At 36.1% G+C, this 24,559-nt stretch overlaps 1 protein-coding gene across 1 annotated transcript in view; it reads right to left on the bottom strand.

Annotated features, from left to right (window-relative positions):
* Positions 1–24,559, bottom strand: part of LOC149780372 (argininosuccinate synthase-like) — a 48,356-nt gene that overhangs the window by 6,256 nt on the left and 17,541 nt on the right. Inside the window, exons 8-12 of the mRNA XM_089937273.1 lie at positions 12,400–12,484; positions 10,620–10,684; positions 8,342–8,415; positions 2,255–2,312; positions 1,542–1,698 (exon numbers count right to left, since the gene is read on the bottom strand). Of these exons, the coding sequence (XP_089793399.1) occupies positions 1,542–1,698; positions 2,255–2,312; positions 8,342–8,415; positions 10,620–10,684; positions 12,400–12,484 (439 nt within the window). The remainder of the gene's footprint in view (positions 1–1,541; positions 1,699–2,254; positions 2,313–8,341; positions 8,416–10,619; positions 10,685–12,399; positions 12,485–24,559) is intronic.

Genomic DNA, 24,559 nt, shown 5'->3' with positions numbered 1-24,559 from the left:
GATTTATGTTCCATGGGAAAAATACTTTAAGGGCAGTCTTTACTCCCATTCCTAATTCTACTTATGTCTTTTATTTAATAAATAGTATAGAACGCCTTCTGCAGTTATTCTTCAATAACAAATAGCATTACAATCTGCATCCAGGCGTATATACTTTTTTCCAAGAAGAAGATAAGCTTTCATGCCTGCTACGATCATGAAGTCATGTATCACCTGTACAGTTCGAAGGTTCACTTGTGCAACTTTTGTTCATTGCTGTTCTTTCATTTAAAATAAAGCTTTACGTTCTGAATTGTCAACAGCGGTTTTAAACTCTTCCTTGTCAAATAAAAAGATGTGTTTCGGGCAACATGTACTACTTCTCTGTCATCTTTAATGGGGCTGTCAACAATTTGTTTTAAAAATTAATATTTGCAATGGGTACCGGTTCAATATTTTTCTTCGTACCTCTGTTCCACTTAGCTGTCTTATCAGTACAACTGACCCCAATAAGATTACGTCTCAGAGCATTTTCAATTTTCCACAACAAATGGTCGACATGACTGTATGAGAGACCTTTGTCCAGCATACATGTACATCACCCATTCTCATCAAACCCCTCCATGGTACAAAATTAACATAAGCTTCGTTAACTTTATTTACTGACTGTGATGGGCGTATCTCTCTTTTCATGATAATTGTATTCTCCAAGTTCGATTTACTGTACAAAACTGTATCCACATTTCCACTCTGGAAATAGTTATAAGTTTGTAAGTTTTTAAAATTCTTCATTTCTTTTCCGTCAACTGCTTTCGATGCGATTAACTAGTTGTAAATGTTACTGTCACGTGATTTGGCCACTCCATCATGTCGTCAGTCCAATCATTTATATAGAAAATTAGATCAGGCATTAAACATCTCGCTTCAGATATTTCACTTTTCGGTTAAGTTTCAGTTTGTTTACGTTGCTTCGTACAGTAATGTATTGGCAGACGTAGGAGTGGTGCTTCGAGCGGACTCACTCGATTCAAAGCGTGATAATTGAAAAAATTTGTATTATAGCAATGGTGGTGATGATGGTAGTGGTGGTATTGGTGTGTGTGCCTACGTGCGCGTTGTTGTGTAACTTATTCATCAAGCTAACAAATATATACGAACATAATGAATCAAATGAAACTTTTAGATACCCACCAAACCATGCACATAAAATTGGACCATAGACATTATACACATCTGCTATACACGTGCCCAGAACAATTATATAATTCGTTTGAAAACGAGGCAGTGTCAACTTGTGGATCAACAATTCATGATGGTGGTTTATATTCACATATCTAAATATGACGTGAGCGAAATGGTAAACTTATGTGTGTAAGGTGACTGTATGGCGTCATAAGTTAGGCCTCTGATATTAAATGTGGCCGAAAACTCAGATTATATGGAAAATGAGGAGGGAGGGGTACTGGAGGCTAAACGTAACCAAAAGAATATCTAAATAAAAGAAGAAAAGACGTTCTCTTTAAAACACAGGCTAAAGATATAGTAACAAAATACATTTGTACCTGACCAGCTCCTCGCTATACAGTGATAAGGGGGATTTCCTTCCAACCACGTTAACGGATCCCTTATATAGCTTGACGGTGACTGTCCCCTCAACCAACTCCTGACTCCTGTTTATACACCATCTGGTGAAATCGCACTCTGGACTGAACCAGAACCCTGTACGACGGATTCGGAAATGTATACAAACTCAACAGGTTATGTATAATGATCAGTGTATTGATATAATATGCGACTTTTATTTGACAAAAGAAAAACTGACCTTTTAAGGAGAAAAAACAACTTTAGACAAATCTTCTACTTTTATATTAAGAATATTACTGACATTTGAGCCATAAAAATTGTTCATTCTTCGCAATGTGTTCTTACTAATTCTATGAATGAAATACAAACCTTTCAAACAATGAGTATGCGAGAAAGCTTGCCAATAGCTTCCCTTTGGTCGGTGGGTTTTACCAGGTTTTCCTGCACAAGTTATACTTGCCACCATCTATAGTATATTTTGTAGGAGAAATGGCGTTAGACTCCAAAACAACGATTAATTAAGTAGAACAATAATCTTATTTCGTAATGTCATAACAGATTCGAAATGTTATTAACACTTACAATAATTTTATAAAACGTTGAGAAAAAGTTAATTTGTTTTTCATAAGTATAGGTGTCATTATTGCAAACAGGAAATATATATATAAAAATAAAAGTCTAACAAACAAACCTCTATAAACTTGATCTCCAAACTTAACGTCCAGCTCCCTTTTGATCTTGCGAAGTTCCTAGAAATGGAAACAAGAAAAAAAAAAAATTAGAATATCTTAATGCAATTAGAATATTACAGTAGTAACCCGAATCAAACGCTAAAAATTCTGCTTTGAAAATTTAGCACCTTTTCTTTCATAATGCAAGCTTGACTACAGACCACTGACGTATACGGACATGCTCCAAACTGCTTACATTCACAATTGTAATGGGTACAAAAATAAAATTGAAAACAAGTTTTTTTTTTGCCATCTTGAAATCGGCGCTCTTCTGTACGGGAAACAATACAAAGTGGTGCATTACGTCAAGGAATGGTGTTGAATGACGCTTTCGAAACAGACCGTACTTCCTTCTCAAGAACCTCATTTTCAGTTGTCGTTTCATCGCTACAAATTATGACAGTTAACAATACAAGTGCTAGCATTGCTGGCTCAAAGCTTTGGTTTCGTTTGGTGTTCACAGCAAGACAAGTAGGTTATTTAGAAGCCGAGGCAACTGGAATAAAGTGCCTTGCCTAAGGACACACCACACCAGCAAACCAACGCTGGTCCGATGGTAGGGTTCGGCGTGCTAACCTCTGAGCCACTGCAGTTCAGCTCAGTGCGTGTAATAATTTCTCCTTTGCTTTCTCTATTCCTTTGAAAAATGAGGTACAAACAAGAGTTTGCGTTCTCGAAAGAAACCGGCGGAAACCAAAGTTCGGCATCTTCACAAAGCTAAGGTTCCGACAACCATATCTACACCTTGGCGGATCAAACAGCTATATCGGTGCTTTGTCCTAGCGACATCAATTGGATTTCATGTGTTGCTCCTCTTACACTGGTCAACAGTGAAATCATTACTGACTTGAAAAGGCCCTAATCTGTAGTATTTTGGTGTACCGAACACGAATATAACCGTGAAAAATTTGTATTGGCTCTCGTTTTGAAGATATTCATATACCTCATTTTCTATGTTTCACTGTGTAAATTTCTCTAGTAGGACTGCAGCAACATCCGGAATAATGATGTAACATTGCATAATACCATCATGCTCACATCATCCACAGTTGATTGCATCATTTTCTGATGCAATGCAATACTAATGCCATGCGGCTGCTGAAGTAAGTTGACGTCAGCAGTGTACTATACATGTGTAGGCCTATTATACTAATGCCAGGCGGCTGCTGAAGCTGACGTAAGCAGTGTACTATATAAAGCCCAATCAGATAGGTTCAGCATTTAAAATATTTTAGACGTTGTGCGAGACAGTTCAAGCTACTGTTACATAAAACTTATTATTTTATCCATTTACGTACAATAAAGAACAGTAATGCCTCGAAAGTGTGTTAATACCGCGGACAATTTTTGCTATATTTGTGGGGAAGTGACATTTGCCAACCAGAAGAAAAGTATCAATTCTCAAGTGAAGAAGGCATATCATCTTTACTTCGGATGCAAGGTTGGTGACCAAGACAAGCCTTGGGCTCCGCATATATGCTGTGCTACATGTACAACACAGCTTTCACAATGGTTGAATTGCAAAAGGTCATCAATGCCGTTTGCAGTCCCAATGGTGTGGAGAGAGCCAAGCAACCACCTAAATGACTGTTACTTCTGCTTGGTTCCTCCTCTTTCCGGCGGAATAACGAAGCGAAAGAAGTCGAGAATAGTCTACCCAAACATTCCGTCTGCATTGAGACCAGTTCCACATGGTGAGGGACTTCCTATTCCAGAACCTCCAGCAGAATATTCTCTTGATTCATCTGACGAAGACAAAGGTGAGTCGACCTGTTCTTCTCCTGGTCCATCAGCATGCAGTGATCCAGATTTTCACTGTGGTGCATCATCAACCCCACACAGAATAACACAGGAAGAACTAAATGACCTGATTCGTGATTTGGACTTATCAAAGAACAAGGCAGAATTGCTAGGATCAAGACTCCAACAATGGAATCTTCTAGAAGAAGATGTCACAATTACTGCATATCGAAAGCGCCACCAGCAATTGGAGCCTTTCTTCAGAAAGGAAAGTAATCTGATATTCTGTTCCGATATTGAGGGCCTCATGAATGCTTTAAAAATCACTCATGACCCACAAGAATGGAGACTATTTGTGGACTCTTCGAAACTGAGTCTCAAGGCTGTGCTTTTGCACAATGGAAACATTCTTCCATCTATTCCAGTAGCGTATGCTGTCCACATGAAAGAGACATACGATAACTTAAGGCAGCTACTGAATTCCATTGAGTATAACAAGTACAGCTGGCACCTCTGTGGTGATTTGAAGGTAGTTGCCCTTTTAATGGGACTGCAGCAAGGATATACAAAATACATGTGTTTCTTATGCGAGTGGGATAGCCGAGCAAGGGAAATGCACTACATGAGGAAGGAATGGACTCACAGGCAGAATGTAGCCATTGGAGAGAAGAATATCCAACAGCCAGCTCTGGTTGAGGCTCAGAAAATCTTGCTACCACCCCTTCACATCAAACTAGGTTTGATGAAGAACTTCGTGAAAGCCATTGACCGGACTTTGCCAGCATTCCGATACCTGCATGAAAAATTCCCTCGACTCAGCGAAGCAAAGATTAAAGAGGGAGTTTTTGTGGGTCCTCAGATTCGAGAGCTTTTCAAAGATGACCGGTTCAACAACTTGCTGGAAGGTGACGCGAAACAAGCATGGAATGCTTTTCGCCTAGTTTCTACAAACTTCCTCGGAAATGTTAGGGCAGAAAACTATAAGGAACTAGTAGAAGACATGTTGATGAAGTATAAGAAACTTGGCTGCAATATGTCTCTAAAGATTCACTTCCTTCATTCCCATTTGGATTTCTTTCCTAGCAACTGTGGTATTGTTAGTGATGAACACGGCGAACGTTTTCATCAAGATATCGCAACAATGGAACAAAGATACCAGGGAAAATGGTCCACTACAATGCTGGCTGACTACTGCTGGACACTCCTCAGAGATGCTCCCGAACAGCTGTACAAGAGACAGGCGAAGAAATCTAAGATGTAGTCAATGACTTGATTTTTTATAGGTAGGCTATTACAGTTGACCTTTTACTATTGGAATGCATTTCGTTACGTAAACATTAATTTCTTGCAGATTACAAAAAAACTAGAGCCAATTTTGCAATTTGACTGTCATATTCGTGTTCAGCACATAAAAATTGATAAGAATTGACTAATTTTATTTCAGTAACATGACTTTTGTAAAAATTTGTTGTCCAGTGTTATTATTGTAATAGACCTCTAAAGCTGTAATATGTTGGGTGGGGAGGCTCTTATTTTTTATGCAATAAATTAAACATGTTGTTCGCGTCAACAAATATATATATATATATACATATATATACAAATATATATATATATATATATATATATATATATATATATAAACTTCTGAAAAAATGAATTTGTACATTGTAATGAATTATAATTGTATACATCGCGACTTACCTTGATATTTATATCAAATCATTCATGCTGTATATCATATGTGATCGCAGGTCGTGTGGTAACAAATGTCATCGAGTTCACCCTCACACGTCGTTAAATACTCACACAATCTTCCGGAATCTTATTTTATATCAATTTGTCACACCAATAAATTAGTTTATCACACTGAAATTCCTATCCAAATCATCATTAGAATAGCACTAAACTAGATGATTCCAACAGCTAACATCAAGAAAACGCGTCTGGAGGCAAGACGGCCGACATTAGCACTAAACTAGATGATTCCAACAGCTAACATCAAGAAAACGCGTCTGGAGGCAAGACGGCCGACACTAGATCATTTGACCGGTTCCACACAGTAAATTTGTCAAGTTCACATATTTGATTAAATTTCACTTGTTGATTGTAAATACTGGCATTCTTTTATGCAAACATAAGTATGTTTTGAATATTTAAAGTGTATTCTTCATTTTATGCTGGTCAATATATTTTCTATGCTATCAGCATTCATTGGTAGTTGTGCACTCTTCACCCAAGTTTAACAGTGTTGGTTACGACTTAAGTACGTTGACGCTTGACGGACACGATATAATATGTAATGTTTATGTATTTGCTAATGACAGAGTGTAAACGGACAAGTGATGATAGTCGAATTGTATATTTCCCCTCAGGTTGTGTCGCTGGTTGTAGATTATTTGTTCGGCACCATTAGACCTGCTAATTTTAACCAAGCACTGATTGGTTAAAATTACGTCACATGACTATTTTTTGAAGAGTATAAATAGGAGCGAAATTCGAAATTCGGAAGATAGCTGTCAACATTAGCGTCTCTATCAACATCTCTCCACCGAATATAAAAAACACTGTATTGAGGTAGTTATAATTACAACTTTATTGGATGACATTAGGAAGCTCATAGATACTTATAAAAATAAGACAAGTCTACAAATTTTAATTTCTTTATTCTCAAAAACAGACTGGAATTACATATCTCTAGTTCAACAATATCAATTCAATTAAAACAAATTCAATTCACTGCTATTGATTCAAGCTTAATATAAAAGTAATATTGTGCCACATAAATAAGCAGCTATCTCCCGCCACACTAAGAATTTAGGGCTAACTTTCAAAATACTTACTCCGTGGGTCGTCCATTTCTTGCTGAATAATTACGTTAAGGTTATGAAGGCCAGCATATTATGGCATTTGTGTATTGCATACGTTACACGTAATCAAACACATACATTTGTGTATTACATATGTTACTCGTAATCAAACACATACATTTGTGTATTGCATATGTTACTCGTAATCAAACACATACATTGATGTTTTAGTCACATTTCTTTTATTAAGCATCTTATCACAAGTTCATAGTCAAACACAAAAAGGTCCTGACTTTGAGCATTTCTTTAAATTTATTATTTACTTTACACAAGTTAGCCCATACCCCTCCCACACACACAAACACACACAATCTGTTACAATATGTAATTCTAACTAATCAATTGCATGGTGCATTGTACATCGGCCGAAAACGGCAGTGGTCATTGACCTAAAAAGGATACTTTGTAAGATTAACATCGAAAGTATGACTGCGTACCAAAGGGAAGCCATTACAGGTCTACTTGGGTGAAAGGTATTTGTGCAAACACGGACCGTCAAATGAAAAGTGCTTATTCATCAGTCCATTCAAGTTGTGTGCTCCCCTTTGTCTCGATCACGTAGGAACAGTGTTCAGATTTGAACAACTGATTTTTGATTGGATGCGGTGGCTTGCCGCCGCATCCAATGAAATTCACAGACCCGAATAACAGAAATATCTAGGTGAGGGATAGTTTCGTAAATTGGCCCCTGGCAAATTTCTTAACTTAAGGCTATGGTGTGACTTTTTCAGCTATTATTCTTTACTAATTAAAGATATGGATAATGTGTGAAGTAGGTGTTTCGGGCTTGTGTTGTTCTGGAAATTGATGTCAGGCATGTACACATTCCATAGTTATTATGCAGTATGTTGATAGTGAAATACAATTGTCCGCTAGGAAGAATAGCCAGCCTCCCATACCAATAAACACGTCGGTTCGTGGCAAGTAGAATATCTCAAAAACGGCTTGGATGCCAACATTTTCCATTGCATCAGCCTGTATAGTGCACACTGTTTTGCAGAATTATCATCTAGGAAAAGTGCTTGTATTTGCACCGTGAGCACCACATGGTGTCGAAAATGTGTCAAAAATGACCTTCTGACATGAAAGGTGCAGGTATACATTTGGGATTGGGGTGCATCAACTTCTTCTGCTATGTACTGCCATTGACTTCTCTGGTCAAGTGTATAATATTCTTATGCTTTGGTTTAATATAGGTATCCCAAAATATAGACCTTTTTGACCTCACTTGTGTATTTTATTATGAATTTTTTTGTATACTAGGCCGGTGATTGCGGCATTAAATTTATGCATTAAAACTGTCCCATGCCCCCAATCGATATGCCAAGGTGTACATCTTGTTATCGGAACCTTAAAGTGCGGTGGCAGTAGCATTTCTCGAGAAGCGAGATCACCACCTACAAATTAGTTTGAGAATGGCGTTCTAACAGTATTTACCCTGTCCATTGTAAAAACTTCAATGTCAAGGTGAGCCGTCAATAGAATGGTCCCGCCTGGGGTCTCGTAGATGCCTACAACAGAAATAGAAAGAGGAAAAACTCCACTTAAAACACTGAAGGCAAAATTACTTATTAGACTATTCCAGTCTGTGCAGAAACGAGGCGAAGAGTTAAAGCACATTCACTTAAAATATGCGAAGAAGAGTAACTGCCCTTGGATAACGAAGATTTATATGCACCTTGGCTGTTTGTATCATCATTCCAACTATATAAAATTTAAAGGAGAAATGGCCGTTCGAAGCATACAGGTTGATCCAGGCGTATGACGTCAGGAAGCAGATGATAAGAAACATGTCTTAATTTATAATTCCGAATACATTTTCTAGAAAATATAAAAAATTCGGACAAAAACGAATGGTACACAAGACTTTCAAAATTCGTAAATACAGAAACTACCGAGTAAGATCTATGATATATATTAAAATATAATTTTTATAAATATTTTCAGCCAGAATACTTTGGGAATAATAATAATAATAATAATAATAATAATAATAATGATAATAATAATAATAATAATAATATTATTATTATTATTATTATTATTATTATTATTATTGTTATTATTATTATTATTATTATTATTATTACTATTATTATCATTATTATTATTATGATAATTATTATAGTACACATGGTTGTACTGCATAACATATTTTGTTATATAAGAATACATATCAGTTTCAGATATACAGTTAAATAGCTGTATTGCAATTTGTCATATTTTTTCTATATTATCGATTCATCTGATTGCCACAAGAACAACAAGAGTCCCTTGAAAGGACTGATGCTCTACTGGCCGAAATATACTTCCAGCAATTCAGAATTTCACAACTTGTTCCTCTAACTGCTGAGTATTGAAGCCAACTCTGATTCTTACGCAATAACAGGAGTTTGAAATTAGCTGTTGTGATGGTCGACATATTGGCACGATAGTCATGCAGGACAATGTAGGCCTCGTTAGAAGTCATTTGGTCAAAACCCCAAGTCGTAATGAACATTCGGGCTGAGTTGCGACAACAAGATGTTCACGACAGCCAACACTGCAGCCATATTGGATGTATGACTGGCACGATTTTCATTTACGAGCAACTAGGTATCATAGGAAGTATATCGGTGAAAACCTCATGCTGGCAACATTGTCAAGATGGCCACATATTGAACGCGAGATCAGCATCGGTTTAAATTACGAAGAACAAAGCACTATAAAAGGTCTTAGTAAAGATCAAATTCTGATATGACCATTCTGACATTATTAAGCTCTCCACTGTGTCACACATCTTTGACCCCACATCAACACACGTGTCATTTACGACCAATTATACATCATAAGAACTCGTTTGGTGGAAAAACCCATATCAATGGTTTTGCGTTCAGAAGAAGTTGCGATAAGATTTTCAAGATGGCGGTATACTGGAATCCAGATCAGCGCCATTTTCAATTCGGATTTGCTAGGCATCATAAGGCGTCTTTTACTGAAAACACAGTGAGTGGCGACAACAAGGTTTTCAAAATGGCTGCAATGGCAGCCGTATTGGATGTGCAATCAGCACGGTTTTCGTCTAGGACCAACCTCACCAATGGATCAATGGGTACGTACAGTTTCAAGGCAATCCTCCAAGTAGTTTAGGAGGAATAGCCATAAGAAACTTATGCTAACGGACAGACAGACGATGGACAACAGACCATCCCATACATTCTTTTTTGACCCATGACCAGTAGAGCTGACAAAGCAGCAAAAATGTGAACCTTTTATGAACAGTTTAATAATAATAATAATAATAATAATAATAACGCATTTCGACACGCATCAGCACAAATTTAAGACTCCTAGAAAACTCATTGAGACTGGCACCGCATAAAAGCCCACATAAGAGTGCATAGATGTAAAATATAAATAAAAATATGCATTATACGTATCAGGCATATTTGCGATTCGACGGCGTGCCCTGCATGGAGTGTTTGTTTATTATTTATATTTTCTTGTGGTTTTTTTTTTTGGGGGGGGGTTGTTGTTGTTGCTTTTTAATACTTCTGTCCTATCTTACAGATTTAAGATAAGTACATTGTTAGTGTTGGGAATTTTTAAGAAAAGAAATGTATATGTCAGTAAATAAGCAGAGATTACTTGCAAAATTTCTTAAGTGTATAGTTATGAAGGGTGAAATTAAAGATCATAAAACTGATTCTACCCACTATAATAAAGCATTTCAAACCTCGTGACTTCATCCCGATGAACCTGTTTTCAACAATGTCTATCCGACCAACACCATGCTGTCCACTGCAAGAAATTGTATTTAAAAAATTATTGAAAAAATTTAGAAACTTCAATTTATGATCATGAATTTATACTGAATGAAACACAAATGTACTAATTTATATCTACTTCAAAGGTGCTCGATTACGCTTGATACCTATTCATGTATACCAAAATGTATGTAAGCATAGGTGGGTATGCACATAGATGTGTATGTATGTACTGTCGATTTATTTCTCGAGGCATCTAATCCACATTACAATCCAATCTTCAATAATCGTTTACATATAACTGAGTGTTGCATGGTGGTAAGAAAATACACTGACATTCACATTTTATTTCATAACAATTTAATCTTAAATTTCTGGTCTGGTGTTCAATACAGATATTGTCCATATTTTTCTATCGCACGCTCCAATTTATTCAATAACAGAACAGAAAGTTTATTGGGTACTTTAGGCAATCCAGTCTCATAATACATGACATAATAATAGACATAATAAAACAGTGCACCATAAACATTATAGTAAAAATACGTTTGTTTAGGTGTTGATCTTTTAACAGCTTGTCTCTCAATCTCAAAGCAAAATACAACACACTATCACTGGAACACCTCACGTTTTTTCTTTGACGTCCGTGCATTATTTTTACATGCAGTCAATCTAATTTTTATCAGTTCTAATTGGTTCTAAATTGTAATCAAGAATAAAGATAAAAACCTACCTAGAGCATAAAAGATGCATGTGTAATAAATAAAACACTGAATTACTGTATTGGTCCGAGATGGGGAAAAGAACTCATTTGATATGGCTGATGAATACGTCGACGCCGTCCTTACCCCATATTAAATGCATTCTTTTAGCTGACTCGGAACAGAAAACGTATGTAGTTTTGTACATGTATTATATATATATATATATATATATATATATATATATATATATATATATATGTATCCTTGGTGTAAAGTTAGTCCATCCCATTTGAATCTCCAAATTATTACATGACAATTTCAATTTATCAGAAGTTATTCTATGGCATTTATTATTGACACATACATTTCAATTTCTTCTTCTGGTTGTAATAAAGTTTTGACTGCACCAAGAAAATCAAGTTTAGAATATGATATAAGAATCCAATTCTTCAGTACACACATTCACTCTCTGAATAAATACTGATACTTTACCTACTGTCTACATACTTATCTGTCTGTCGAGAATGAATGTGAAATATGGAAGCAATGATCCGAGGACCCTACGTTACCCCAGCCCCTAATCATAATGAGTGGATGTGCCATGATCCCTTTTAATCAACAGCCCCTTTCTATTATTTATAAGCAAACAGACCACTCCGCTGACCTTCGCATCAAAACAAAGTTTTCAATGTCCCATCTATATGCTAACTTTTCAAGTCATTTTTTCATCTATATGTTGACGTTGAAAGTCAGTGCCCCTTCTAAATTCTGACAGTGAAAGTCAGTGTCCCATCTAAATTCTGACAGTGAAAGTCAGTGTCCCATCTAAATTCTGACAGTGAAAGTCAGTGTCCCATCTAAATTCTGACAGTGAAAGTCAGTGTCCCATCTAAATTCTGACAGTGAAAGTCAGTGTCTCATCTAAATTCTGACAGTGAAAGTCAGTGTCTCATCTAAATTCTGACAGTGAAGGTTAGTGTCCCATCTATCTGCTGACCTTGAATGTCAATGTTCCATCCATACGCTGACTTTGAAAGATACAAACCCTATTTTGTTGAGATAGAGAAACAGTTCCAGGGCATCCGTCTTTTCTGTACCGTCGTTATGATTCTTCACTCTGACTGGTATTCCTTGATTTAAAAACGAAATCTTAATTGGAAATGGAAATTAATCTCTCTCTCTCTCTCTCTCTCTCTCTCTCTCTCTCCGTCTCTCTCTCTCTCTCTCTCTCTCTCTCTCTCTCACACACACACACACAGAGGCGCGCACACACACACACACACACATACACATGCATATATGTGCATAAAATGATTGGAAAATAGTTAAACAGATGTACAAAACTTTAAAGTGAGGGTAAATGTTACGTGTATATTTATCTAGGCTTTCCGTGCCACACAGCCACAGATATAGTATGGGCTGACTGATGTCAGTGAGTAACATCAAAATCGAAAATGCTATGTCCATTTTCTGGAGGACAATATTTAAATTGTTATTACTTAGGGTCATGAAGGAGTTATGATGACTGTAATTGGTGTTTGCCACTTCCTCGTATTTATTATGTTGTATATCTTACTGCCAGTCTAGGTTAGTAAATCTTTGGAGAACAGGCGTAACAAATTACAACTTTTTTAACTTTACTTTAATGTGTTGATTATTATTATTATTATTATTATTATTATTATTATTATTAATTTTACTGCTGTTGTTGTTGTTGCTGCTGTTTGGTTATTTGTTTATTTATTTATTGTATTGTTTGCCAGTAGAATTTGACCTTTAGCTGTACTAAAATGTTTGTACAGAGACTTTGTCTAAACAAATTATTTCAAGTACCGGCATTAAGAGAGTATACTGTACCGCGTACGCAAATATCTAGAAAAATCGGTAGAAACTACACTGATGTCTTGGCAACTATTATTTTCAAAATATTATTTTTCTACCAAACCTCATTACAGATAATAAGTATCCGCGACAGATCATTTCGTAGAGCGTCCGACTAGTAATCAAATCGTCGTAGGTCCAATACCAACCCAACCCAGTTCCGGTCAACTGCTTTGATGTGTCAATAATTTTAAATAAGACATACATTATGAAAACAAAACGGAAACAAAATTGAGGCAGTAGACGTAGGAATATGAAATAAATGGTCAGTTTAACAATGTAATATTCGACAATGACAAAATCTGATTTATTTATGCTGCTTCCGTCTGTATATCAGTAACTGACACAACACACACACACACACACACACACACACACATATATATATATATATATATATATATATATATATATATATATATATATATATATATATATATATATATATATATATATATATATAGTTCCCTTTGGGAAATACGACTTCCTTACCAGGGCTGCCTCGCGTCGCTCCCGTTTCTAGTGTGTTGATATTTGGTGGATTATAAGATAGAAATACTTAGCAACCTTGACTGCACATATGAATGTTAGGAAATGTTATGCTGACCTCTCTATCACACTATTTCAGGGTGCTGCGATAAAGTACCAGAGATTCCAGGGGTATATATGTACTCATACTAACACACCAATATGATGTGCATGGAAGTTAAAAATATCTCTGCCTACTGATATCAAATACTCTTCAGAACTGTTATATATATATATATATATATATATATATATATATATATATATATATATATATATATATATATATATATATATATATATATATATCCTCATAAAACTTCAGACATTTACTGCATTCTTAGCAATATTGCGACTGTGAAGCATCTGTCTGAAACCTAAACATATGCCATCACTTGTTCTGGCAGACTGTGACATCAGTGATTTAAACCGAGGAAAGTACTTGTTCTGGCAGACTGTGACATCAGTGATTTAAACCGAGGGAAGTAACATCTTTTTGCAGAGTTTAAGTGGCCATAAAACTGCAAAAGCGTTGAAAAATAAATAAAACAAAAGGAACTTTACTGAGTTCAAGATTTAATACATACTGTATTATGTATTTGCCCAAGTTTTAATCTCTGTTTTAAAATTTGTTTTTATTATTAACTATTATAAATATGCGTTTGTCACAACTGGTTGTTCGAAAGAAAGAATAGCCAATAGAAATATTGTTTACTTTAATAAAAGCAACCGTATCCTGATTTTGGGCGAAACAGCAACGCCAGTATTAAAGTGCAACACCCATAGTGGCATGTTAACATTGTGTAGCAGCCAATCACAACACCCATAGTGGCATGTTAACATTGTGTAGCAGCCAATCACATCTTGTCGTTATGCTGTTGAATCTACTGAGGAACAAGTTTGTTGTCATCACATACAGATGACTGTGAGTCAGTTATGTGGCAAACATTTAAACCAAAATTTTACAGTTTTTGCAATTGTTCATAGTTAGGAAAATTATAAAGTGAATAAAATTTGGTTTTATTGTGCGCAGAACGATAATAACTCAGTCATATCACCATCTCTCTCTCTCTCTCTCTCTCTCGTAAAATATAATAATAAAAGAATGAGCCCTCTATCTGTTTGTATACCTCGCAAACACATACTAATCCGAAGTTCATCCTTAGTGAAAGATCAAAGTTAATACGTGAAGCTGTATACGAGTTTCAGCATGACTATTGAAGACTGATTAACCAAACCACATAGATGGACAAAGTAAATCCCGCATACCAACAGCTTACTGACATGAAACTATAACATGAAATATTTTGTGTGAAGCTTTCAGTAGGTTATTTCAGGGTAATTGTGACATGAAACTATAACATGAAATATTTTGTGTGAAGCTTTCAGTAGGTTATTTCAGGGTAATTGTGACATGAAACTATAACATGAAATATTTTGTGTGAAGCTTTCAGTAGGTTATTTCAGGGTAATTGTGACATGAAACTATAACACGAAATATTTTGTGTGAAGCTTTCAGTAGGTTATTTCAGGGTAATTGTGACAGCCGAGCTCTTCAGAGTACTATGTATTAAAAATCCTTAATATTCGAGCGTTGTTAGTTAATTGTTTTGATACGCCATTCTTTTGCTCGTATCAACTTACTTCAAGTCATTTTACACAGGTTGGGAGCGCGTAGCTCTGTTGTATCTTTTGTAATTTCTGATTTCTATTCTTTCTCCGTCTCCTTCTTGAAACTAATCCCATCTGTATATACGGTTTTTCCACAAACCACGTTTCCTCTTCTGGGATGTGGTTCTTCGTCACGCTTATGTTTGCACGATTCATCATTTTCTATGGTAATAGTCACAGATATTCAAATATATATACCTTATTCCTGTGCGCTATTTATAAATTCAAAAATGATGCTCGAAATCTGTTCAAAATCTGAAAGTTTGGCTTCGATTTTCTATGTATACCCAAAAGTTTGACAGGTCTATATGGGTCAGAAACTTTTATTTTTAGAAGGACTAAAATTCCCTATAATTTTATGGAATTTTGTCTTTTTTCATATTATGTAGTAGTGTTACTTTAACAATAAGGATAACAAGGAACAAACTGAAAAATGCACTACGTAATTCTTAATTCAAATCAAGTAAGTTTTAAAGGTATTAGGTTTCTTTCTGTACTTTTTGCTCCTTGATTTTGAGTTAGTGGCAACGAAAACATAATTTGAACTATGTCTGGCAAAGTTTTGCGATTGTGATAAAATTGACAGTTTACAGAAAAGTGACATAAATATATCAGGAATTTGACATAAAAGCATCATCCTCAGCATGAACGGATAACGCGTTCGTGATTTCAAGTCTGGATAGGATAAAAAGTATGGCCAAATAACACTAAAGACATTACAAATGTTGACTTCCCAATCTCAAACATCGAGATACCCTGCAATGTTACAGAACAATATGACGACTTACAGATTACATCCACTATTCATACCAGATTTACAGATTACATTCGATGTCGATAGCATTCACACAAGAAAAATCAACTCAGATAGCAAAGCGATTAAGAAAGTACATTACGAGGAAGAAAGACGTGACTTATTTGATAAATACACAAATATGTATCCTGCAAAATGTACAGTACAATTAAAGGATTTCGTAAACGTTATGAGATCAGTCTACAGCGATTCAAAGAAAACAGAATTAATTTATGGAAACAACACATATTGTCTCTCTATGTGAAGAGCCTGTCTTTCAGTCAACAACAAAAATGGCAATATTTGGCATCAATCTGACAACATTCACAACTGTCTTTCAGTCAACAACAAAAATGGCAATATTTGATATCAGTGACAACATTCACAACTGTCTTTGAGATAACAATAGAAATGGCAATATTTGGCATCAATCTGAAAAACATTCATAAGTGTGAATGTGTTCTAGAAGTGTTGAACAATCCTGTAAAAAAAAATCCGTTGTTGATGAATGTTCTGTTAGCCTGTTGGTAATGCTTACTTCAAGATCTTTTTCAAGTGTAAATTATTGTTTGGATGTTGCACACCATTTTAAACAGCTGACAAAACATCTTAATCACGAATCTGAAACTCGCTTACATAAAGAGCAGTGAACTATTGGAACATATTCAAACGAGGCAAAATAAAGCACAATGTATCTACACACCACGCAGGCAATGGAGAAAATGATTTCCATATAGAAGGTCTATGTAGTTAACGAGAATGACCAGCCGAAAGCAAACCCCGTTGAAACGAATACTTTGGGGTTAAGATAAAATGTGAGGTGACATACACGATGCTTTCAGAGAAATCTTCAAATGAAGAAAGCCTGAAAGGAAAATTTGATGGGGAAAACTATTTTTACAACGTGAAGGTTAAGGATTTATTGGAAAAGAAACCACTGATTACTTTCCAACATACGCAGATGAAGAAGCATATGTATTGGAAAGGTTTCATGGCCTCTCAAGACCACATCGTGGAAGAATTTCACTCCAAAATGTATCCAGAAAATGGGTTGACGTTTTACCAGATTTAACTGGTGGATACGAGAACACATACCAATCGTCAAAAGACTTAACATACTTTAAAGCGAGAATAGAAAAACAGTTCTAAATGACAGACCAGGCTAATATGTTCTCTGAAATTTGATACATTTTAGTTACATTTTAAAATACCAAACAATATTCTGAAAGGGACACCTTTCCAAACTAACCAAGGAAATCTGGCAAGTAATATTGAATGATTCGATAGTTTACACATTGTATGCCTTGAAGAGGCAATATTCTTCTGCATGCTTTAACATCTTGTCTGTGTGATAAATCCTCAATGTTGTATTATTTCATAAACCAGCTAGTTAATAAATGGTTGGTAACACTATTTTGAAATATCCTTCAATAACTACATTAGTGTGCATGTTTTTGGATTTCACCCTTACTTTACCCTTATTATATCTATGTAAATATCTTTCATTGTTTCTTTCTTTGTACAAAATCAGTTTCAGCTAGATAACCAGAATTGTATTTTCCTCTTTAAAAAATCTATTTTATTTGCAAACAGTATGTGCAGAAAAAACATCTCATGTTCAATATTTCCAAGTTTTATTCAAAATCAACTTCTCCTTGACACTAAATGAATTATTTACAAGTGTCAGTGGCATTTAATTTTCATTGCATATTGCAGCACACTGCATAAAAGTCTGGATAAAAAGGTATGAAAAATAATACAAGTTATTATTTCACACACTCACTGCTAATAATGCATGATACTCAAATGAAAGAAACGGGATATCCCTATTACAAGAATTTTTAGCCATTTCTTCACAATCAGATTACCATCCCCAACCCACATGTCCTGAATTGTGCACTGCCAATATCCCTAACGTACATTCCTACGCAACGACGCATGTAGTAATGAATCAGGTGAATAGAACAAACGCAAGATAGTTTTACAGCTAAAGTGTTGAAGAACTTTATCGGGAATATTTACATTACCTTGTCATTAGTCAACTTTAGATCAGTTAGAAATGAAAAACAAATTAATTTAATTTTCCCGGATGCACTCATTCAGGTCTGATAGATGTTACGAATTTACGACCTTTTTCGATTAACCAGGTCTTTGAGTACAGTAAACAAAGACATCCGCCTCATATGTCTGGTAAATTACACTTCAATACATATCCATTCATGTGACAGTTAAAATCATGTAAACGTATTGAAATAAATCTCAACTAAAAGGTTACTTAGAGAGAAACACTAATACCCAAGGCCTGCTTTCTATATAAATAATAATAATAATAATAATAATAATAATAATAATAATAATAATATTAATAATAAAATAATAATAATAATAAAATAATAATAATAATAATAATAATAATAATAATAATAAAAATAATAATAGTAATAATAATAATAAAATAATAATAATAATAATAATAATAATAATAATAATATCAATAATAATAATAATATGTTATGTATATTTTATTTAATTTTTATCTGATCTAATTGTTTGTAAGTTGCTTTTTTAATTTTATCTTTTAATTTCAATATGTCGAAATAATGTAGCTCTGTTTACTAGGAACTCGATACTGTTTCAGAAAATAGTTTGACCTTGACTGTTCATTTTAGTAAACCTAGTTCCCGACTTTAATTCAAAATTAGTAACAGCCACGTGAACAAGTTATTTTCTTGTATTTACATGTAATTTTATTGTGGGAGTAATAAGAGTGAGATCGAGGCTGTATTGAATAAGTGACCCTAGGCTTTTAAATAGTTTTATTGAAGCAAACAACATTTTTTCTCAAGAGTAAAATGATTGGTCGTTATCAAGTCATACTGTGGCTACGTGATTTTTGTATATGTAAACATGATCACGTGATCCTCTATTTAGCAATTCAGGCATTTCCGAAATTGCGCATTAGTTAGTTTTAACAAGTGATGCTTAGAGAGAATTTAGTCAATCTGGGCTTAAAATCGTTTGATGTCAAGTCGTTTCCTTCTGTTGTAGCCAGTTTTCTAGATATAACATATAAGTTAATTTTTCTTCTGATTATTTGGATTTTTGTGCTTACACATAATTCTTAAACAAAGACATTTCTTAAAAAATTATTTGGATTTCCGAAACTGGAGGATTGTTTATTGTGTTTCTACAAGGAACTGTAAACAACAACATTGAACAAGATGCAGCATAAGTCATCTCCTTCCATCTTGGATTCTTCGTCGGGACTCGAACTTGAAGTAATTAGAACATTTCAATATCAGGACTTCTAAAATTTTATTCATGGATTATTCTTGGTATTAATTTTGAAATTGATTATTAAAACCGTAAGTTCTTATTTTTCTTCCATTTTTGCAGTAATATTCCATGGAAAAAAATAATTTGTTATATTTATCAAAGCTTGTTGTTTTCACTCCTTCTTTGTGTTGCTGTTTATTCGAGCCTAAACGCGTAACTAATAATAATAATAATAATAATAATAATAACAACAACAATATGGGGTGAATTAGATAAAGTATTAGTCCTTCTGTGTTATTTGGCATAGCAAGCAGAATCAGTAGAAATATTTCATTAAAGATAATTATTTTTTAACGATAAAAAGATGCGCTGCTTAAAATATATTTTCAAGGAAAACCGCGATGTGCAAATTTAACGTTCTACGACTGGACAGAAGGACGTTTCTGTCTGGGTGAATCTTGTCTGTATGATATATAAGGATTAACGAAAATAAATAAAATATTAAATGACTGTATTTTGTTTTATGTCTGTAGGTCGGTAAGTAGTAAATCAAATATTAAATGATTGCACTGTATTTTATGTCTGTGGGTCGGCAAGTCGTAAACCAAGTATTAAGTCATTGTAGTTTAATGTCTGTGGGTCGGCATGTCGTAAATCTAGTATAAGTGACTGACTTTTATTTTGTTATGTGTGTCGGCAAGTCCTAAATTAAAATTATTAAGTCATTGTATATTTTTATATCTGTGGGTCGGTAATTCGTCATGTTGATTTTCTTCAGCCTCACTCGGAAGTTCATAATCACGAGGTCGTGATCACTCCCAACATCAGCACCTGGGAACGTCCTTGTTTTTGCTCTATTGATGCCAGATCGGTAACGGTTTTGAACCAGTATGTAGTCGATCTGGTTGTGATGGGTTCCATTTGGTGCGTGCCATGTCCAGCATCGTGAAGATTTATGTTGTCCCAGGGTGTTGGCTAGTACCAAGTTGTTGTAGCTTGCGAGTTCGAGCAGCCGTCTCCCTCTTTCATTGGTAAGCTCATTGCAAGAAGGTCCACAATGATCTTCCCAGTCTTTTAGAGCATCTTTGCCAACTTTGGCATTCCAGTCTCCTTGGATGACGAGGATGTCTTTTTTACCGACCATGTTTAGAATACCCCGTAGTTTTTTGTAAAACTCCTCTATTTCTTCATCATCATGATCGGTAGTTGGAGGATAGACTTGGATAATTGTAATGTTAAATGGAGATGCTTTCAGACGAATGGAGATGATTCTGCTAGATATGGGGCACCATTCAAGCACAGATCCCTTGATGGCTTTGTTTACAAGGAAGCCTACTCCATTTATGGACTTGTCACACTCTCCAATATATGCCCATCTTCAGTTTGGTGTTCTCCTAGGGCTTTCCATCTAACTTCACAGAGTCTCAGAATGTGCCATGTGTAGTTTTCCAGCTCATGTGTCAACTCTTGGCGTCTTCCAATTTGCGACAGAGTTCTAATGTTCCAGGTGGCGATGGCAATGCTGTCTCTCGCTCTGATTTTATGCAGAGTACCAGTAGCAAACTTGTCACCTCCGTCCTGGTGGACAACGGCAGGCGCGGTCCTTGTTGACCCGGGCGACGACCGGTCCGGTATGAAAACAACAAGCTTTGATAAACATAAAAAATTATTATTTTCCATGGAATATTACTGCAAAAATGGAAAAAAATAAGAACTTCCGAGCGAGGCTGAAGAAAATCAACAAGCCAGAGAACATCAGGCTCAAATTCAACCTTGAACAACTGAAGGACCCTAACATCTGCAAGTCATTCCAAGCCACAATTGGAGGAAAATTTGCTCCACTCCTTGTGATGGATGGTGATGTCAAAGGGATGACAGACACCTTCAACATAGTCGTGACAGCAGCTGCCAAGGACATCACTGACCTCCATCGGCCGAAGAAAAAACCCTGGGTTACAGAAGAGATTCTGAAGTTGTGTGATGCTCGAAGAGAACTCAAAAACACCAGACACACAACAGGGGCAATGGAGTACCGAGAAATAAACAAGAATGTCAGAAAAAAACTTGAAGAAAGCAAAAGAAGATTGGATTGGACAAAAGTGCACAGAAATAGAGAGCAGTCTGATAAAGAATAACGTCAAAAAGGCGTTCCAAATAGTGAAAGACCTCACCAGACAGAAACAACCAAGAGTCAGTAGCATTCAAGACAAAATGGAAAATGCCTCACAGAAGCGAGTGACATTGCAGAAAGATGGACTGAGTATTGCAAAGAATTCTACAACCATCAGTCCACAGGAGACCCAGAGGTGCTTGAGTTCCAAACTCCTCAAATGATGATGACTTCCCCATTCTCAAAAGAAGAGGTGGAGTCAGGAGTAAGAGCACTGAAGAATGGGAAGGCAGCTGGAGTAGACAACATCCCAGCTGAACGTATCAAGAATGGGGGGAAGGGGAAATCAGTGAAAGAGCTACTAACAAACATCTGCAACAAGATCTGGCAGACAGGTGAATGGCCAACACAGTGGACCCAGTCACTGATTATAATACTCCCCAACAAAGACAATCTCCAGCTGTGCCAAAATTACAGAACTATCAGTTTGATCAGCCATGCTAGTAAGGTAATGCTGAAGATCTTCTTGAACAGACTGAAACCACAAGCAGAAGAAATAATCGCTGAAGAACAGGCTGGGTTCCGGAGTGGAAGAAGCACAACAGAACAAATATTCAATCTCAGGGTTCTGTGTGAAAAGTACTCGCAACACCAACAAGACATCTATCATGTGTTCATGGATTTCAAAAAGGCCTTTGGCAGAGTGTGGCATGAGGCATTGTGGACCACAATGAAGAAGTATAACATGGGTCAAAAATTAACCAATACCATCAAGCAGCTGTACGCCAAGGCTACCAGTGCAATAATTGCCCAAGGTTCTGTGGGGGACTGGTTCCAGACAACAGTGGGAGTGCGTCAAGGCTGTCTCCTGTCACCCACGCTTTTCAACATCTACTTAGAGCGCATCATGAGCGAAGCCCTGGAAAACCACTATGGGACAGTCAGCATTGGACGGCGTAACATCAGCAACCTCCGCTTTGCAGACGACATTGATGGGCTGGCAGGCAGTGAATACGAGCTTGCCACCTTAGTGAAGAACCTGGATGAAGCATCTTCCAGATTTGACATGGAGATAAGCGATGAGAAGACAAAGCTGATGACAAATAGTGGCAAACAAATCTCAGCCAAGATTAAAGTCAGAGGACATGAGCTGGAAACAGTGAGCCAGTTCAAATATCTTGGTTCCATAATCACCGAAAAGGGATCAAGAGCAGAAATTTTGTCAAGAACAGCACAAACAATGGCAGTTATGTCAAAGCTAAGCCCCATCTGGAGAGACAAGAATATCTGTCTGAAAACTATTGCGAGCTCTAGTCATCTCAATCTTTTTGTACTCATGTGAGGCCTGGACCCTGACAGCAGAATTACAACGAAGAATCCAGTCACTTGAAATGAGATGCTACAGAACCATCCTTGGCATCTCTTACATGGACCACATCACAAATGAAGAAGTGCGTAACACCATCAGGCGCAAAGTAGGCCAATATGAGGACCTCCTCACCACCGTCAAAGAGAGAAAGCTGAAATGGTATGGCCATGTCACTCGAGCCAACAGTCTATCCACAACAGTCCTACAGGGCAGCGTCCAGGGTGGCAGAAGGAGAGGTAGACAGAAAAAAGTGGACTGACAACATCACAGAATGGACCAGGAAACGTTTTGCGGAGACACAGGCATTGGCACATGATCGAGACAAGTGGAGGGAACTGGTCAGATGTTCAGCAGCACAGTGCCTCGACGACCACACTAGGTCATGAGAATGATGATGATGATGATGATGATGATGAAGTCGTCATGTACGTTAGTATGTGTGAATGTATGGCATGCATGTATGCATGTGCATATGTATGTATTTAATAGAGGATGAAATGAAGTAGGGGAAACAGCGACCGATCGTGGATGGATTGACAGACAGACCGACCGACCGATTGCTAGATATATGGGAAGGAGAGAGAGAGAGAGAGAGAGAGAGAGAGAGAGAGAGAGAGAGAGAGAATGAAAGATAGATAGAGAGAGATAGAGAGAGAAATAAATAGATATAGATGGATAGATAGAGATAGAGAGAGAAGATAGACAGATAGATAGAGATAGATAGATAGATAGATAGACAGACAGACAGACTGACAGATGGATAGCTCTTGCGTTATAAGTAGTTCCAATGCATAATTTAAACTATCGGTAATGAATACTCATCTAGAGAACAATCACGTTTTTTCACGCTGTTTTACTTGTGTGGTAAGGGGGGGGGGGGATCGAGGGCGAGTGTGTGGGAAGGGCGCGCGCCTGCTCCCACAAAATCTGTATCGAAGATGAATTGATTTTCTCTGATATCGGCAGAATATTCCTAAGATACATGCTTTTGTGAGAAAAATAACTATATAGGGTGAACGTTCCAGCAGGGTAACACGTACAGTTCCATTTCGCTACTTGAAGCATATATACCTTCTTAAAATTTCGGTTATCTTTCTGAACTTTTCAATATTTGCTTATTAGACACAATAATGTAGAAACTGTCTCCTTTCTCATAAGCTTTTAAAATTCTTTTTATTCCAGAGGATTAAAATCTTGTCAAAGTGCTTGGTTTCGATTTACTCGCTAAAAATCCTAGTATATCTCCATTACAAACCGATATGAAACTTGTAGCAAAAATGTAGAGAAATCAGAAAGAATACACATTAGTATATGGCTAATGTGAATGAAATCTCACTTAGTCTATCAGCTCTGTTACGTACAGAGGAAGTAATCGCCTCATTTCATAATATATATATATATATATTCTTTCTTGATATTAATTAGATATGCAAAACATGCGCCATTGCTACCACTTTAACTCGTATGTTTTTAAATATATATAATCCATTGAAGAATCCATTTTTTGTGTGCAAACAATTAGTTGTTGTTGTAGGGTTTAAACCATTTTTCAGCACAAGATAGGCTATACATGGCGG

Source organism: Sinohyriopsis cumingii, chromosome 16 (genome assembly GCF_028554795.1).
Source record: "Sinohyriopsis cumingii isolate HCF-2022 chromosome 16, ASM2855479v2, whole genome shotgun sequence".
NCBI classification, from domain to species: domain Eukaryota; kingdom Metazoa; phylum Mollusca; class Bivalvia; order Unionida; family Unionidae; genus Sinohyriopsis; species Sinohyriopsis cumingii.
Note: the sequence above shows the minus strand (reverse complement) of the source record. Positions and strands in the feature narration are given on the sequence as shown.